This window comes from Choloepus didactylus, chromosome 8 (assembly GCF_015220235.1).
Source record: "Choloepus didactylus isolate mChoDid1 chromosome 8, mChoDid1.pri, whole genome shotgun sequence".
NCBI lineage: Eukaryota > Metazoa > Chordata > Mammalia > Pilosa > Megalonychidae > Choloepus > Choloepus didactylus.
In genome coordinates, this window is record NC_051314.1 from 87055650 (window position 1) to 87076149 (window position 20500).

The following is a 20500-nucleotide window of genomic DNA, read 5'->3' on the forward strand; positions in this document are numbered from 1 at the left end:
AATTGGAGTTCAGGACATGTCAAGGTGGAGACACCCTGAAAAACACCCAGACTTTGGGCTTTGACCCTACAGATTACTTTAGGACTATGGGAGAACCAGAAATAGAGCAGCTCTTAAAGAGACTGAAGCCCCTTCAAATACTCTACTTCCTGCATCAGATTCAGGTGATCTGGGATTGCTAATGTTCAGGTGTCTCAAGCCTAGAAGCATACTAGGAACAAATCCTCTCTGGAAATCATCCAAAGCCTGCAATTACCACTACAATTTTCTCCTTTTTAAATGATTGCTTTATTGGTATATATAAAATCACATACTGTACAACTTGCCTTTTCAAAGTGTGCAATTCAATGGTTTTTAGTGTATTTGTAGACATGTACAACCATCACCATAGTGAATTTTAGAACATCTTCATCCTCTCAAGAAGAAACCTCTTGTCCTTTAGCTATCACTGCCCTACCCTCATCCCCACCCCCAACCCTAAGCAAGCTCTAATCTACTTTCTGTCTTTATAGATTTCCCATTTCTGGACTTGCATATGAATGGAATTAGATAGTATGTGGTCTTTTGTGATTTCCTTTACTTAGCATAATGTTTTCAAGGTTCATCCATGTTGTAGCATGTATCAGTACTTCATTTTTTTATGGATGAATGAAATTTCATTGTATGTATATACCATTTTGTTTATCTATTCATCCATTTATGGACTTTTGGTTGTTTCCACCTTGTAGCTACTATGAATAATAAACATTTATGTAAAACATTGTGTGGACACATATTTTCAATTCTTTTGGGTATATATCTAGGAGTGGAATTGCTGTATTGTAGCTCTTTGTTTAACTGTTTGGAGAACTACCAGATTGGTATTTCATTGAATCTGTAAATTGCTTTGGGTAAAACTGACATCTTACCTATATTGAGTCTTCAATCCATGAACATTGAATATCCTTTCATTAATTTAGGTTGCCTTTGATTTCTTTTAGAAAGGTTTTGTAGTTTCCTGTGCACAAGTCCTTTAAATCCTTGGTTAAGTGTATCCTAGTTATTTGATTCTTTCAGTTGCTATTGTAAATGGAATTTTTTTTTGATTTCCTCTTCATATTGGCCATTAATAGTGTATAGAAACATTACTGATTTCTTCATGTTGATTTTATACCCTACCACTTTGCTGAATTCATTTATTAGGTCAAGTTTTTTGTTTTTTGGTGGATTTTCAGGATTTTATGTACATAGGATCATGTCATCTGTAAACAGGGAAAGTTTTACTTTTTCCTTTCCAATTAGAATGCCTTTTATTTCTTTTTCTTACGTAATTGCTCCAGCAAGAACTTCCAGTACAATTTGATAATATTGGTGATAGTGGGCTTCCTTGTCTTGTTCCTGATCTTAGAGGGAAAGCTTTCAGTATTTCACCATTGATTATGATGCTAGCAATGTGTTTTCATATATGCTGTGATGGTTAGGTTCATGTGTCAACTTGGCCAGGTGATAGTACCCAGCTGTCTGGTCAAGCAAGCACTGGCCTAACAATTGCTGTGAGGACGTTTGTGGCTGGTTAATAAACCAACAGGCTGATTTATTAAATTATCAGTCAATTGGCTGCAGCTGTGACTGATGACTCACCGAAGGGCATGTCTTCCGCATTGAGAGACTGCAATTGGCTGTATTTAATCCAATTAATCACTTGAAGACTTATAAGCAAGACAGATAGAGAACCTTCACTTCTTCTGCAGCTGCCCAGCGAAGTGTTTCCTGAGGAGTTCGTCGAAGTTGCTGATTTGTTTCCTGAAGAGTTCATTGGACATCTTCCTTGGAGTTGACAGTTTGCTGACTGCCCTACAGAATTTGGACTTGTGCATACCCACAGTTGTGTGAGTCACTTTTATAAATTTTATAGTCATAGATACCTCTCATTGATTCTGTTTCCCTAGAGAACCCTAACTAATACAGCTTGGTACCGGGAGTGGTTCTTGAGAAACAGAATCTTAAAATGGGCTTTTACAGTTTGTTTTCAACTCTGATTAGATTCAGAGGAACTAATGACTCTATTTCCAATGATCAAGAGGGCACTGACAGTCCATGGCATGAGTTGGCAAAGGAGATACGCAAAATAGCACCATTTGATTCTTGTAATCATACTCTCATATGAAGCAAGTCTCTGGGTGACAGTGTTTTCGACACCTTCACAGAGTTTTTTTTTTTTTTTTTTTTTTTTTTTTTTTTTTTTACTGGGACAAAAGGTATGAACAGTTTTTTTTTTTTTTTTTTTTTTTTTTTTTTTTTTTTTTTAAATCATCATTTTATTGAGATATATTCACATACCACGCAGTCATACAAAACAAATTGTACTTTCGATTGTTTACAGTACCATTACATAGTTGTACATTCATCACCTAAATCAATCCCTGACACCTTCATTAGCACACACACAAAAATAACAAGAATAATAATTAGAGTGAAAAAGAGCAATTGAAGTAAAAAAGAACACTGGGTACCTTTGTCTGTTTGTTTCCTTCCCCTACTTTTCTACACATCCATCCATAAACTAGACAAAGTGGTGTTTGGTCCTTATGGCTTTCCCAATCCCATTGTCACCCCTCATAAGCTACATTTTTATACAACTGTCTTCGAGATTCATGGGTTCTGGGTTGTAGTTTGATAGTTTCAGGTATCCACCACCAGCTACCCCAATTCTTTAGAACCTAAAAAGGGTTGTCTAAAGTGTGCCTAAGAGTGCCCACCAGAGTGACCTCTCGGCTCCTTTTGGAATCTCTCTGCCACTGAAGCTTATTTCATTTCCTTTCACATCCCCCTTTTGGTCAAGAAGATGTTCTCCGTCCCACGGTGCCAGGTCTACATTCCTCCCTGGGAGTCATATTCCACGTTGCCAGGGAGATTCACTTCCCTGGGTGTCTGATCCCACGTAGGGGGGAGGGCAGTGATTTCACCTTTCAAGTTGGCTTAGCCAGAGAGAGAGGGCCACATCTGAGCAACAAAGAGGCATTCAGGAGGAGACTCTTAGGCACAAATACAGGGAGGCCTAGCCTCTCCTTTGCAGCAACCGTCTTCCCAAGGGTAAAACTTATGGTAGAGGGCTCAACCCATCAAACCACCAGTCCCCTACTTCACAGAGTTTTGTGGAATTAAGATGTATAGTGATGTTGGCTGGCTGCTCCTAGATACTTTGGATAAAGTTGCAAGAGAAAGGGATAAGCTAAAGGCTTCCAAATTCAAAACTTAAAAGCCGTATGACAGATGTAAAGGTTTCTATGTGTGCCCTGAAAGAATCTCTTATTTCCTGTGCCCGCAGACTTGAGGTTTCTGAAAACCAGATGCAGACTCTCATTGTGCGAGTAGCAAATTTACAATGTAAACTAAAATCTCAACCTCTCAGGGTGTCTGCTGTTACAGTAAAGGCATTGATTGGAAAAGAATGGGATCTCGAAACTTGGGATGGGAATATATGGATTGATAATAATGGCAGTGAGGACATTAGAACCCTGGATTCTGCTGAGTCATTAATAGATTTACCTGCAGATGGCTGTCCTGAGGAAACAGCTTCCCCACTTCCAGTCTGCTCTAAGGAGCCTGCCATCCAACCCCCACCTAAAGAGATTAACCCTTCAGTGTCTGCTAATCCTGTAATCACCTCCCCTGAGGAAGCAGCCCTCACTCTTCTGTCTGGAGAGATTAATCCTGTTTTAAGAGATGAAAATGCAACAGAATATCCTGAGGTAAATGGCTTGAGGGATAATTCTAACTCTTTTCATGACCCATCCCCACTACCAATCTTTGCTTCAAGACCTATAACTAGACTAAAGTCCCAACAGGCCCCGAAGGGTGAGGTACAAAGTGTGACCCATGAAGTACACTATACTCCAAAGGAACTGTATGAGTTTTCCAACTTATACAGACAGAAACCAGGGGAATATGTCTGGCAATGGATATTAAGGGTGTCGGATAATGGTGGAAGGAATGTAAGGTTGGATCAGGCTGAATGCACTGATATGGGTCCACTAAGCAGAGATTCTGCATTCAATGTTGTAGCTTGAAGGGTTAGAAAGGGCATTAACAGTCTGGGTGGTTGGCTGAAACATGGATCAAAATGTGGCCGGCATTACCAGAGGTTGAAATGCCATAACTGCCCTGGTACAATGTAGAAGAGGGGATTCAAAGGCTTACAGAGATTGGAGTGTTAGAGTGGATTTATCATGGAAGACCTGCTCACACACCCCTGGAATGTCCAGAGGACACACCTTTTACCAGGACTGTAAGGAATAAATTTGTGAGACTAGCTCAATCATCCCTGAAGAGCTCTGTAGTTGCCCTTCTCTCTAGGTCAAATATTACTGTAGGAACCGCTGTCACTGAGCTAGAATCCTTAAACACAATGGGGATAATTGGGTCCTGAGCTGGCAGAAGGCAAGTGGCTGCAGTTAATTGCCACAGACAAGGTGGGCATGGCTATCATAATGGAAAACAGGCTCAAAGCAGCAATCAAAATAATATGACTCTCAGAGACTTATGGCGTTGGCTAGTGGATCATGGAGTACCAAGTAGTAAAACAGATGGGCAATTAACTAAATTCTTCTTTGAACAATATAGGCAGAATTCTAGGTCACATGAACAAAAGTCTTCCTTGAATTACAAAAACATAGAGTCATGGCCCCTTAATCAATTCTCAGACTTGAGACAGTTTACAGATCCAGAGCCCCTTGAATGAAGGGAAGGTTGGGTACCCTTGGGGAAGGACACTGTTACACTGCCAAAAATTTATACTGTTAATCTTCCTCCCAGCCTTTCCCAATGGGACCTACGGCCTTTTACCAAGGTAACTGTGCAGTGGGGAAAAAGAAATGATCAGATATTTCATGGATTATTAAACACTGGTTCAGAAGTGACATTAATTCCCAGAGACTCAAAGCATCATTCTGGTCCACCTTGTCAGAGTTGGGGCTTATAAAGGTCAGGTGATAGATGGAGTTTTAGCTCAGGTCCATCTCACAGTGGATCCAGTGGGTCCCCGGGCCCATTCTGTGGTTATTTCTCCAATGCTGGAATGCATAATTGGAATAGACATACTCAGCAACTGGCAGAATCCTCACATTGGTTCTCTGACTCCTGGAGTAAGGGCTATTATGGTGGGAAAGGCAAAGTGGAAGCCACTAGGACTGCCCCTGCCTAGCAAAATAGTAAACCAGAAGCAATACCAGATTCCTGGGGGGATAGCAGAGATTAATGCGACTCTTAAGGACTTGAAGGATGCAGGGGTGGTGATTCCCACCACATCCCCATTCAACTCTCCTATTTGGCCTGTGCAGAAAACAGACGGGTCTTGGAGGATGACAGCGGATTATCATAAGCTTAACCAGGTAGTGACTCCAATTGCAGCTGCTGTTCCAGATGTGGTATCATTGCTTGAGCAAATCAACATATCCCCTGGTACCTGGTATGCAGCTACTGATCTGGCAAATGCTTTTTTCTCAATTGCTGTCAGTAAGGACCACCAGAAACAGTTTGCATTCAGCTGGCAAGGCCAGCAGTTTACATTCACTATGCTACCTCCGGGTTATATCAACTCTCCAGCCCTATGTCATAATATTGTCTGCAGGGATCTTGATCGTTTCTCCCTCCCACAAGGCATCACACTGGTCCATTATATTGATGATATCATGTTGATTGGACCTAGCGAGCAAGAAATAGCAACCACTCTAGATTTGTTGGTAAGGTATTTGCATGGCAGAGGATGGGAGATAAATCCAATGAAAATGCAGGGGCCTTCCACCTCAGTAAAATTTCTAGGTGTCCAATGGTGTGGGGCCTGTCGAGATATTCCTTCTAAGGTAAAGGATAAGCTTTTGCATCTGGCCCCTCCTATGACCAAAAAAGAAGCACAATGCTTAGTTGGCCTCTTTGGATTTTGGAGACAACATATTCCTCATTTAGGTGTGCTACTCTGGCCCATTTACTGAGTGACCAGAAAAGCTTCTAGTTTTCAGTGGGGACTGGAACAAGATGAGGCTCTGCGAGAGGTCCAGGCTGCTGTGCAAGCTGCTCTGCCACTTGGACCATATGATCCAGCTGACCCAATGGTGCTGGAAGTGTCAGTGGCAAATAGAGATGCTGTTTGGAGCCTTTGGCAGGCTCCTATAGGAGAATCACAATGCAGGCCCTTAGGATTTTGGAGTAAAGCTTTACTATCCTCTGCAGATAACTACTCTTCATTTGAGAAACAGCTGTTGGCCTGCTACTGGGCCTTAGTAGAGACAGAATGCTTAACCGTGGGCCACCAGGTTACCATGAGACCTGAGTTACCTATCATGAGCTGGGTGTTGTCTGATCCATCAAGCCATAAAGTTGGGCATGCACAGCAGCACTCCATCATAAAATGGAAATGGTATATACGAGATAGAGCTTGAGCACGTCCTGAAGGTACAAGTAAGTTACATGAGGAAGTGGCCCAAATGCCCATGGCCACCACTCCTTCCACCTTACCTTCTCTTTCCCAGCCCACAGCTGGGGAGTTCCTTACAATCAGTTGACTGAGGAAGAGAAAACTCAGGCCTGGTATACAGATGGTTCTGCATAATATGCAGGCACCACCCAAAAGTGGACAGCTGCAGCACTGCAGCCCCTTTCTGGGATGTCCCTGAATAATAGTGGTGAGGGGAAATCCTCCCAGTGGGCAGAACATTGAGCAGTGCACCTGGTTGTTCACTTTGCTTGGAAGGAGAACTGGCCAGAGGTGCATCTGTATACTGATTCCTGGGCTGTTGCTAATGGTTTGGCTGGATGGTCAGGGACTTGGAAGGAACATGATTGGAAGATTGGTGACAAAGAAGTCTTGGGAAGGGGTATGTGGATAGACCTTTCTAAGTGAGCAAAAAACATGAAGATATTTGTGTCCCATGTGAATGCTTACCAGAGGGTGACTTCAGCAGAAGATTTTAATAACCAAGTGGATAAAATGACCCGTTTGGTGGATACCAATTTGCCTCTTTCCCCAGCAACTCCTGGCATTGCCCAGTGGGCTCATGAACAAAGTGGTCATGGTGGTAGGGATGGAGGTTATGCATGGGCTCAGCAACATGGACTTCCACTCACCAAGGCTGACCTGACTACAGCCACTGCTGAGTGTCCAATCTGCCAGCAGCAGAGACCCACACTCAGTCCCCGATATGGCACCATTTCCCGAGGTGATCAGCCTGCTACCTGGTGGCAGGTTGATTACATTGGACCACTTCCATCATGGAAGGGGCAGTGATTTGTTCTTACTGGAATAGACACATACTCCGGATATTGGTTTACGTTCCCTGCACAACATGCTTCTGCCAATCTGTAGACTTACAGAATGCCTTATCCACTGTCATGGTATTCCACACAGCATTGCTTTGGACCAAGGAACCCACTTCACAGCAAATGAAGTGAGGGAATGGGCACATGCTCATGGAATTCTGTGGTCTTACCATGTTCCCCATCATCCAGAGGCAGCTGGGTTGATAGAACGGTGGAATGGCCTGTTGAAGACTCAATTACAGTGCCAACTAGGTGGCAGTACCTTGCAGGGCTGGGGCAGTGTTCTCCAGGAGGCTGTGTATGCTCTGAATCAGCATCCACTCTATGGTGCTGTTACTCCCATAGCCAGGATTCATGGGTCCAGGAATCAAGGGGTGGAAACAGGAGTGTTACCACTCACTATCACTCCTAGTGAACCACTAGGTAAATTTTTGCTTCCTGTCCCTGTAAGCTTAAGCTCGGCTGATCTACAAGTCTTTGTTCCAAAAGGAGGAGTGCTGTCACCAGGAAACACAACAATAATCCCATTGAACTGGAAGTTAAGACTGCCACCTGGCCACTTTAGTCTTCTTATGCCTCTAAATCAACAGGCAAGGAAGGGGATGACTGTACTGGCTGGGGTGATTGATCCTATCAAGGGGAAATAGCACTGCAACTACACAATGGAAGTAAAGAAGAGTTTTCCTGGAATACAGGAGATTCCCTCGGGCGTCTCTTAGTACTACCATGCCCTGTGATTAAAGTCAATGGAAAACTGCAACAACCCAATCCAGGCAGGACTACCAATGGCCAAGAAACTTCAGGAATGAAGGTTTGGGTCACCCCACCAGGAAAAGAACCATGGCCAGCTGAAGTGCTTGCTGAGGGTAAAGGGAACATGGAATGGGTAGTGGAATAAGGTAGTGATAAATATGAACTACAGCCATTTGACCAGTTACAGAAATGAGGACTATGATGGCATGAATATTTCCTCCTTGTCTTGTTATAAATAGGTTTGTATTTGTCTGTAAAGCAAATATCTTTGCTTTCTTCCCTGTCTTATCCCCTTATCATATGGCATAATGTGTACTGTTCATTTTGCTGTATTTAAGCTAAAGGAAATCAATTTTAAGAGCTAATGTCACCCCAGAGAACATCTTCTTGACCAAAAGGGGGATGTGAAAGGAAATGAAATAAGCTTCAGTGGCAGAGAGATTCCAAAACGAGCCGAGAGATCACTCTGGTGGGCACTCTTACGCACACTTTAGACAACCCTTTTTAGGTTCTAAAGAATTGGGGTAGCTGGTGGTGGATACCTGAAACTATCAAACTACAACCCAGAACCCATGAATCTCGAAGACAGTTGTATAAAAATGTAGCTTATGAGGGGTGACAATGGGATTGGGAAAGCCATAAGGACCAAACACCACTTTGTCTAGTTTATGGATGGATGTGTAGAAAAGTAGGGGAAGGAAACAAACAGACAAAGGTACCCAGTGTTCTTTTTTACTTCAATTGCTCTTTTTCACTCTAATTATTATTCTTGTTATTTTTGTGTGTGTGCTAATGAAGGTGTCAGGGATTGATTTAGGTGATGAATGTACAACTATGTAATGGTACTGTAAACAATCGAAAGTACAATTTGTTTTGTATGACTGCGTGGTATGTGAATATATCTCAATAAAATGATGATTAAAAAAAAAAAAAAAAAAAAAAAAGAGCTAATATCACCCAAGGACTTGCACCCTATTCTGGAGAGATTTAATACATTTCCAGTCATACTCTGCACAGCAGAGTATTGTTAGGCAAAACATATGTCTGTTATTGTTATCTACTTAGAGATGAGGCATGGTTTTAGGTGATGTGTATAACTGCCAAGTTGACAAGGTGTGGACTGTGATGGTTATGTTCGTGTGTCAGCTTGGCCAGGTGATAGCACCCAGCTGTCTGGTCAAGCAAGCACTGGCCTAACAATTGCTATGAGGATGTTTGTGGCTGGTTAATAAACCAACAGGCTGGTTTATTAAATTATCAGTCAATCAGCTGCAGCTGTGACTGATGACTCACTGAAGGGCATGTCTTCTGCAATGAGAGAAAGCAATTGGCTGTATTTAATCCAATCAATCAGTTGTAGACTTATAAGCAAGACAGATAGAGAACCTTTACATCTTCTTTGGCTGCCCAGCAAAGCATTTTCTGAGGAGTTTGTCAAAGTTGCCGGCTTGTTTCCTGAGGAGTTCATCGAACAGGTTCGTCAAAGATCTCAGTTTGTTACCTGAGGAGTTCGTCAAAGTTGCCGGTTTGTTTCCTGAGGCGTTCATCAGGCATCTTCCTTGGAGTTGACAGTTTGCTGACTGCCCTACAGAATTTGGACTTCTGCATACCCACTGTTGTGTGAGTCACTTTTATAAATTTTATAGTCATAGATACCTCTCATTGATTCTGTTTCCCTAGAGAACCCTAACTATATATATGCCCTTTTTCATGTTGACAATGTTTCCTTCTATTCCTAGTTTTCTAAGTGCTTTTATCAATAAGGGTTGCTAGATTTTGTTAAATGCCTTTTCTGTGTCAATTGAGATGATCAGGTGTTTTTTTTTTTCTTCATTCTTTTAGTGTGGTATATTACATTAACCGATTTTCTTATGTTGAAACACCCTTGCATACCTGATATAAATCCCATTTGAGCATGGTGTATAATTCTTGTAGAATGTTGTGTGATTAAGTTTGTTAATATTTTGTTGAGGATTTTTTCATCGATATTCATAAGGTATATTGGTCTGTAATTTTCTTTTCTTGTAGTATCTTATCTGGCTATAGTTGTAAGGGTGATGTTGGTCTCATAGAATGAGTTAGGAAGTGTTCCCCCTGCCTCAACTTTTTGGAAGAGTTTAAGCAGGATTGTGTCAATTCTTGGAATGTTTGGTAAAATTCCCCTGTGAAGCCATCTGATCCTGGGCTTTTCTTTGTTAGGAGACTGATTCAGTCTCTTCACTTGTGATTGTTCTATTGAAATCTTTGATTTCTTCTTGAGTCAGTGTGGGTAGTTTGTGTGTTTCTGAGTTTGTTTATTTCATCTAGGTTATCCAATTTATTGGTGTATAGTTGTTCATAGTATCCTCTTTTATGATTTTTGTTTATGTGGAGTAGTAATATCCACCCTTTCATTTCTGATTTTAGTTATTTGTGGCTGCTCTCTCTTTTTGTCAGTCTAGCTAAAGATTTGTTGATTTTATTGATCTTTTCAAAGAACCAACTTTTGGTTTTGTTGATTCTCTCTGGTGTTTTTTTTAATCCTCTATTTCATTTATCTCTGCTCTAGTCTTTGTTATTTCCTTCCTTCTGCTCACTTAGGCTTTGTTTGCTCTTATTTTTCTAGACCCTCTAGTTGTGAGGTTAGTTCCTGGTTTGAAATCTTTCTTCTTTTTTTTAATGTAAGCATTTAGAACTATAAATTTCCCTTTCAGTACTGCATTTTCTGCAACCCATGTTTTGATATATTGTGTTTACATCTTCGCCCTCCTCACAAAATTTCCTAATTTCCATTGTTATTTTTCTTTGACCCATTGATTGCTTTAGGGTGCATTATTTAACTTCCGCATATTTGTGACTTTGCAATTTCTTCCTTTGCTTTTGATTTCTAGCCTCATTCCACACTGGCATATTAGTCAGGGTTCTACAGAGAAACAGAACTTACAGGATATATGCATATGTATATATGTTGACATTTATTATAAGGACATTTCTTATGTGGTTGTGGGGGATGACAAGTCTGAATTCTGAAGGAAAGGTTAGGCTGGAGATTCTGGGAGGAATGATGTTGAAATATTTAGTCCAAATCTGTAGTGGAGGTCAGGGATGAGTGGATGGGGTAGTATTGAGGCAGAAGTTCTTCTAATCCTTGGAATCCTCAGTTATCACTTTTAAGACCTCCAACTGATTGGATGAGGCTCGCACACATTACAGAGGGTCCTCTCATTTACCAAAGTCAACAGACTGTAGATGCTAATCCTGTCTATGAAATACCTCCACAGTAACAAGTAGGCTGGTGTTTAATCAGACAACTGGACACCATAACCTAGCCAAGTTGACACATAAAATTAACCATTACAACTGGTGATGCTAACTAAGATTGACACTACAGTTTCTCCACTGTAAAATTACTCTTTTACCCTTTATAATTAATAGGTATTTTGTACATAAATATCCCATTCCTCACAGAACTTTCACCCACTAGATTTAGTGTTCATTGATGTGTCTTGCCTAAATTGGTCATTACAATCATGGTTACAAAATGCTGATTTCCACAGCCATTTCCCCCCATTTATTCACCTAAAATTACTTGTATCAGTGTATTCACATGAATTCCTATTTTATTCAGTTGGATATAATCGATCATTATATAAACTTTCTCAGAGTTGGCCAATGGTAGTCATAGAGTTGGCTTATGTGTTCTTTTGACATGTCCCATCATTCTTTGGGCACTTTGTGGTGCAAAAAGATATTCTAGGCTCATTTTGTAGCCTCCATGTCCCAGCCCTGGAATAAGCCATTTCTATTGGGATCCCTGGTTATTTTAAGTGGAAAATGGTATCTAGAAACCAAGGTTTGGGTCCTCATTGCCACAGGAGGGTCTCTGTTCTTGAGTCCTCTCAGGAGATAGAGTAAGGGAATGAGCGTGTGTGTATCTGTGTGGTGTACATGCACACACACAAACATGTACAGATAGACTACCTTCTTTTCAACTCCCTTTCTAGGTAGTTAGGGTAGGGTCATAAAAAAGAAAAGGAAAAAAAAAAACACCCCAAATTCATACCAACACCTCTAATTCCAATCCAACACAACAGAATTCATTCCAGCTCACATCTTTGTGCCACTAGTGGAAACTCTGAAATATTCAGATGTTCTCCCAGGCCATTCTAAGGCCAAGGGAAACTCAGGAGATTGTCTCCTACCTACTTATATCTACTTAATCCATATTGCCATTTCTGGTCTGTGGCATTTACACCATATTTTTTGGGGACTTTTCAAAGATTTTACTATAATCCTGAGCCCCACATTTATTAGTCTTCAATTACTTTTGTTCCAATATCTGCTCAACAATGTCTGAGAGATAAAGATGACATCAGTTTCTATGTGTTCTTGTGTGAGTTCCTCTCGTTGGCAGAATCTGAACAGAAATGAAGTAGGCAAGGGAATTTGGGAAATATAGGCACAACTATATTTCTTGTTCTGTCGCTTTAGACAGGCTACCTTTTCTCTTTACTATGAAGCATGAGGAAATTATTTCCACTACACTTTTTAAAATTCTCTCTCTGTTTCTCTCATCTCGGAACACCTTTTTGCTCTATCATTATTTTTCTTTTTTTGGAACTTTAATATAGTAAACTAAGTTGTATCTTTTGTGTTTCTGGATTAATTTGGAAAATTAAGAACCAAAAGCAATGATTAACTGACGGATTAGTCACTGCAGAACAGTAGTGTGATTTGATCTGTTAGTGGCACTAAATGTGTGCTGATTATGGAAAAATATTCTAAGCATCACATTTTTAAAATAATTTTTTACATCTCACCAGTTTCTCATAATCATGCTAAGTTTTAGCAGGCTTTGTGTTTAGCCATCACTTTCAGGCATAGATTTAATTATTTTTTCCTCCATATTCTCATTGTCTTTAATTTTTTTGTTGTTGACAGAGGCAACCATGCCTTCTTTGCCACATCACCATGTGTATCCACTTTCTTAATCATATTATTTGTTTAGTGCTGAGTACTGGACTGAATGGTCTCTGGAATTCCCATACATTTATTATTCTCACATTTCTTTTCATAATGTAGCAGATGTTGTATACAACATGTACTCTTGCCTTTATCACTTTGGTGCACACTTATGCAGCTTCCAACTGTCAGTCTCTGAGCTTCTTTTTCTGTTGCTATTGTTGCTGACTTTGCTGCCAGAATCATAGCTACTCGCTTCTTAGCTGTACTAAATCGTGATGGGATATAGGTGGAAACGGATGCACTGAATATGTGATATTTTTAGCTATTTAAAGATATGGAGAAATAATGAGTATTGTACAGTATTTCCTGTTGTGAAATGACAGGCTTGGATTAGCAACTACCAACTTTGGACATGGTATGAAAGCCAGAAGGGCTTTATGACAGTTTTTAAAAATACCCAATTTCCTGTAGAGAAAAGGTAGCTGTGCCGAAAATAAGGTTCAGGACTTGATAATGAGAGTAGCTGGATTTTAAAGAGGACTGAATTCACAGCTCAGAAAATCTCTTTTGCTAAATTCAGGGTCTTAATAGGAAAGGAGTGGGACTGTGAGACTTAGGATGGGAACATCTGGATGGATGTGCTTGAGGGTCTTGGATCTCTTGAAACATAAGGACCTACAGAAGGAGCCCACTACCCTTTACTAGATAAAAGCAGCATTTCTTTGCTTGGAGGCCAAGCAGAAGGTTCACCTGAGGCAGATGCCCTGTAAGATGTTACTTGCCCTCTCTCACCAACCACTATGGCTTCTAGACCAAAAGTTGGAGTCAAGTCTCAGTATGCCTGGGCTGGTGAAGTACCACATTGCTATGGGAAGAAGGTGACTATTTATCAAAACAGCTGCAGGACATGGATTACATGTACCATAAAGAACTGGGAGAACATGCCTGGGAATGGATCTTTTTTGTTTACTTTGTTTTCTTTTTTATTGAGATAGAAAAGACATAAGTAAAGTGAGGAAGGTGCACTCATCTTAAAGTTAAGCTCAATGAATTTATGCATATATATACACTTCCGTAACCATAACACAGGTCAAGATTACAAACATTTCATAACCTTTAAAGCTCCCCCACATTGCTTCCCAGTCAATCCATTCTGCTTAGGTAACTATTATCCTGACTTGGCTCATCAGTGATCATTTATCCTGTCTTGAACTTTATATAAATGAAATCATATGCTTTGTAGTCTGTCTTCAGTCATATAATGCCTTTGAGAGTCATGTATGTTTTGTCCATAGTTTTTTTGAGGGCTGTAAAACACTCCATTGTATGAATATGTTAAAAATTTATTTTTCTCTAGTTGATGAACATTTGGGTTATTTACAATTTTGGGTTATAATGCATGAAACTCTAATGAATAATTTAGTTTTGTTTTTCATGGCTAAGTATACCCATTGTTCTTTGGTATATACATAGCAATGCAGTTTTCAGGTCTTATAGAATATGTATGGTTTTGATTTAGTAAAAGCTGTCAAAAATTTTCTGAAGTGGTTGAATGAATTTACATTCCCACTAGCAATGGATATAAGTCCAGTTACACTTGAATACTTTCAGTATTTTCAATTTTAGCATTTAGAATGATTCCTTTTACACAGAATTCAAGAACAGGTTAAACTAATTCTTCCTCTTCCTTTAGCTTTCATGTTGTATAAGATCTGATGCCTAAAGTTGTAACAATAGGTTCAAGCCTGAGGACAAAATCCAATGATTAGAGGCATAGCAGATGAATGGAAAAGAGCAGAATCATAGATGATTTTATTGAGCTACTGAACCCACTCTGGAGCCATCTATCTCCAGACCTCTTGTTAAGTCTGTGATAAAAATTCTTACGGAGTATGTTAATATTTATCACATTCCTGCTATGCCTAGTGGATATCTCTCTTATTAGGTTAAGTATCCTTACTATTATTCAGTTCAATTTTGTTGTTTTTTTCATATGGGTTCTAAGTACTGTTAAGTTCTAAGTAGTGTTAAGTTTAATCCTGAGGATTTTATTTCTCTTGTTATGGTGAGTAGACTCTTTCCTATATGATACATATTCCTTGTTTGCTCAACAGTAATTTTTGGTATATAGAAAAACTATGGAATGTATGAACATAGCTAAACTTTTACATCTTTAAACTCTCTTGGAATACTAATAATTCTTCATTTTTAATGAAGTTTTCATAGAGTTTTCCATGTAGGTAAACATTTCACTTCTAAATATTGTACATTCTCCCCTACTAAATTTTAATCTCATCTTTTATCCTAGCTAATTGCATTAAGGAGAATTACAAAATTCGATTAAGTAATATGGGTGATAGTAAATGTTCTTTTCAAGTTATTTGCTTTAACTGTAATTCTTCCAATCTGAAATTTTATTATGAAGCATAGATGGATACTGTTTAAATTAAATATTTTTAATCAATAAAAAGGAATCATTTGAATCTTTGTTTATTAAACATTTCAGGTATAAATGGTTGTGGAATTTTATTTTATGCTTTTTGAGAATCTATCAGAGTGAAGACATGATTATTCTCATTTAATCTATGGATTTGAGGAATCAAGTCACTAATAAGCTCTATTTGGTCATGAAATATTCTTTCAGCATACATTTGGAACCAATGGATTAATATTTTATTATAATTGTGGCCTAAATATTCATTAAAGGTTCATTATTTTTTAGATTTTGAATCAGAATTACTTTAGCTTTGTAAATGAATTAACAATTTTCATCTTATCTGTACTTTGGAAAAATGCATATAACATTGAAGTTTGGAAAGATTCATGTGAAACTATCAGTGCCTGTGGCCCTTTCAAACTAGTTCTTTGAAAAAATTTTTGGTTGCTTCACATGCAACAGCTCATTTTTCTTCTTCATGAGTTAAATATTCCTAGAAAATTAAACATAATACTGTTTCAAATTTGTTGCAACAAATCTTAGCATTTTCTTATAATTTTTCTCTTTTGTATCAGTTGTGTGTTATTAGTTTCTTTTTCCTTTTTCCTTGAATATATTCTACAGAGTTATGTCAAAGTTTCAGATGTTTTTAAATAACTATAGCCTAGATTTTTTCCTTGATTCTGTTTTTGTGTTTTCTAATTCAATAATTTATGCTTTTATTCATTACATTGGTTTTTGTCATCTTTCTAAATCATAGATTTTAGCACTCAGATACTTAAAAATTTTTCTTGTTTATTACTAAATGTATTTTAGAGTATTTTATGCTGTCTTCTGCATTGACAATATTTTGACATTTTAGTATGTAGGTTCTCATTTGCATAAGATTCTACTTGTAGTTTTGCTTTTTTTTGTTGACACAGGGCTTTTCTTTTTAGGAATGGTTTCTTTAAAAAATTATAGGTAGTTGGAATTTAAAAAAATCTAACTTCTGTTTAATAAATTCCTTCCCTTTCTCTCAGTTCTTTCTTTCTGGGACTCCTCACAATTACATTCTGGATCTCATCAAATCATCATCTCCTATCTTACCTTTTCCCTTTATTTTTTTTGTGTCTTATTGATCTCTTTGTAGAAGAATGTCTTTATATTCTCTTCCAGTGCCAGAGCATAGAATTTCATAAATGGGAGTCCAAATCAAGAGCACCTACTTTGGAATAGAAAGGTTCTGTGATTAGGCAAGCACTAGAATCTTTCATTCATCTTACTTGACACAGCATAGTGGGAACAGGTGTAGACAAAAGAGAAAATGCAAGGAAATGTAATCTTTGCAATTTTGCTGAGTAATTGTGCCTTTTATGTTACCTAAAATATCAGATATTTCTCCAATGTCCTTTTCACAGCTGCCTTTACTTCCTTGTTCTTCAGGCTGTAGATGAGTGGATTCAGAATGGGTGTGACCATACTATACTGCAAGGACAAGAGCAAATCCAGGAAGGAACCAGAAGGGGGCAAGAGATAACAAAGGAAACCTGAGCCAAAGAATAGGATCACTGCAATGAGGTGGGAGGAGCAGGTGGAGAAGGCCTTGCTTCTCCCTGTGGTGGAGCTGATGCTCAGGATGGTAGCGATAATACGAGCATAGGAGAAGAAGATGGGTAGAAAGGTTCCAAGCCCATGCAGTAAGCTGCAGATGAGCAGGATATTGTTACTGAAGGATGTATCAGAGCAAGACAGGGGAAAGAGAGCAGGCAGCTCACAAGTATAGTGGTGTATGGTTTGGTTCTCACAGAAGTCCAGGTTAATAGCCAACAGCACAATAATGAATGCATTGAGACTGGCCAGGCTCCACGAGACCAACACCAGCCTCACACAGAGCTCGTGGATCATCACCTGCCCGTAGAGTAGCGGATGGCAGATGGCAGCATAGCGGTCATAGGCCATCACTGAGAGCAGACAGGCTTCAGTCCCTGCAGTGATGAACACAAAGAAGACCTGGGCCAGGCAGCCCTCTACCGAGATAGTTTTCTTTTCAGACAGGAGGTCCACCAGCAGCTTGGGCACCGTGACAGAGGAGAAGCAGAGGTCCAGGAATGATAGATTACTCAGGAAGAAGTACATGGGGGTGTGGAGGTGGGAATCAGCTCTGATCACCAGCAGCAGCATCAGGTTCCCCATCAGGGTCAGGAGGTAAATCACCAGGAAGAGCACGAAGAGCAGGGCCTCGATGTGGGGGTCGTCAGACAGCCCCATGAGAATAAACTCGGTGACTGTGCTGTGGTTCCTCAAGGCCATTTATAGAGGATATTTCCTTGCACTAAAATAGGAAAAGAATTAAGCTCTTCTCTAATTGCTCCTATCTCCTTCAGGGCATCACTTTTTTCTTCTCACAGACTTCTCCTTGCTCTGCCTGGACTCTGCTCAGACATCTCAAAGATGCCTGCACTGTATCTCAGTAAGTTTTTGATCCTTTCTTGTTAATCACTAATCTTAGGTTACAGTCTTCACATACTTCAGAGAATCCCACTCCTGTTCCACAGGGATTTACTTGGTAAAGACTATCTCAGGCTCACTATATTCATGTTATTTATTTTCACTGCACTCTTCTACAATTTTGAAGTCTTTATAAGCATTATGTTTTGAAAAATCATTATGGCATATATCTGCATCCCTTTTCTTACACCAATCATTATTCTTCTGTTCAAAATAAGCCAGGATTTCTTACTTCCTAAACAGCATGTTAAATTTTAATAGCGCGCTTTTGTAGACAGAGCACTTTCTAACTCATATCCTAATTTGTTCTTATACTAATTCTGTGAATTATTTCTTCCAGAAATCTTACCCTCTTTTGTCTATAAGAAATCTTATATTCAGGGTTTTTTTTTTAAATTTTTATTTTGAAATAATTGCAAACATATAGGACAGTTGCAAATACATACAAACCCCATATAGAGAACTCCAACACCCCACACCCCCAGATATATGTACCTACCAATTTTACATTTTGCTGCCTTTGCAGTACTTTTCTTTCTCTTTCTTCCTTCATTCCTTCCTTCCTTCCTTCCTTCATTCCTTCCTTCCTTCCATCCTTCCTTCCTTCCTTCCTTCCTCCCTCTCTCCCTCCCTTCCTCCTCCCTCTGTCTTTCAACTATATCTATTATCTTTCTATCAATTATCTATCTACCCTTTTATCATCTTCTGAACATTTGAGAGCAGGTTGCATATATCATACTCCTTGAATTCATAACACTTCCATGTACATTTCCTACAAACAAGGATATTCACTTATGTCATTAACTTAACTGCAGTTAATTCAAGAAAATTAATATGAGTATAAAGCTTAAATTCTATATTCCACTTTTCCTTATGCCTCCTTTGAGCTTTTCTCCTCCATTCTTAGATCCATTCCAGTATCATATATTACATTGCTTGTCATTACATCTTAATTAACTCTTTTTTTTTAAATTAACTATATCAAAAAAATTTTTTTAAAAAAAGATAAACAATAAAAAAATTTCAAACAAACCATAACAAGGGAGTAAGAAAAAGACAACTAACCTAAAATAACTACTTTACTTCCAACACGTTCCTACTCTACCCCAAGAAAATAGCCTAATATAGCAACATTTCTGTGAACTTGTTCCTACCATACCCATCAGAAATTAACAAACCATAGTCATTCCTGGGCATTCCCAGAATGTTAAATTTACCCATGATAGCTTATCTGTTCTGATTGAGTTATCGTCTCCCCTTCATTAATTGTTCTCTGTTGCTAGTTCCCCTACATTCTACATTATAAACCATTTATTTTAGGAGTGTGTTGTTTAACCTCCAGGTGGTTGTGAATTTTCTAAGTCTCTGATGGTTATTGACTTCTAATTGCATTCCATTGTGGTCAGAGAATGTGCTTTGAATAATTTCAATTTTTTTTTTAAATTTATTGAGGCTTGTTTTATGTCCCAGCATACAGTCTATTCTGGAGAAAGTTCCATGATCACTAGAGAAGAATGTGTATCCTGGTGATTTGGGATGTGATGATCTATATATGTTGTTAAATCCAATTCATTTATCAGATTGTTTAGCTTTTCAATTTCCTTATTGGTCTTCCGTCTGGTTGATCTATCTATAGGATAAATTATTGTGGAAACATCCATTGCATCCTTTAGTTTTGCCAGTGTTTGTCTCCTGTATTTTGTGGCACCATGATTGGGTGCATAAACATTTATGATTGTTATTTCTTCTTGTTGAATTGTCCCTTTTATTAATGTGTAGTGGCTTTCTTTGTCTCTCACAACATCCTTGCATTTAAAGTCTATTTTATCTGAGATTAATATTGCTACTCCTGCTTTCTTTTGGCTTTAGCTTGCATGAAATATTTTTTCCATCCTTTCACTTTCAATTTCTTTGTGTCCCTGTGTCTAAGATGAGTCTCTTGTATGTAGCATAGTGATGGTTCGTATTTTTTAACCTATTCTGCCAATCTATATCTTTTAATTGTGGAGTTTAATCCATTTACATTCAATGTTATTACTGTGAAGGCATTTCTTGAATCAGCCATCCTTTCCTTTGGTTTATGTTTGTCAGATATATTTTTTCCCTCTCTCTCTTAATGTCCTTTAATGAACCAATATTGAGTCTCTTTAGTACTGAACCTTTCTCTTTATCTCTCTCTCCTTTCTTTGTTTCTCTGTTGGTAGGGCTCCCTTTAGTATCTGAAGTAGGGCACAAATTTTATTAGCAAAATCTCTCAGCATTTGTTTGTCTGTGAAAAATTTAAGTTCCCCCTCAGATTTGAAGGAGAGTTTTGCTGGATAAAGTATTCTTGGTTGGAAATTTTTCTCTCTCAGAATTTTAAATATGTCATGCCACTGCCTTCTTGCCTCCATGGTGGCTGCTGAGGAGTCACTACTTAGCCTTATGTTGTTTCCTTTTTATGTGGTGAATTGCTTTTCTCTTGCTGCTTTCAAAACTTGCTCCTTCTCTTTAGTATTTGACAGTCTGATCAGAATATGTCTTTGAGTGGGTTTATTTGGATTTATCAGGGATATTTTTTAATGTTACAATAAAATAACAATA

General features: G+C 38.8%; 1 protein-coding gene across 1 annotated transcript; it reads right to left on the minus strand.

Moving 5' to 3' along the window:
* Nucleotides 1–16789: 16789 nt before the first annotated feature.
* LOC119542795 (olfactory receptor 8S1-like) lies at nt 16790–17719 on the minus strand. The gene has a single exon (XM_037847444.1). The coding sequence runs from the start codon at nt 17717–17719 to the stop codon at nt 16790–16792; it is 930 nt and encodes a 309-aa protein (XP_037703372.1).
* Between the last annotated feature and the right edge of the window lie 2781 nt (nt 17720–20500).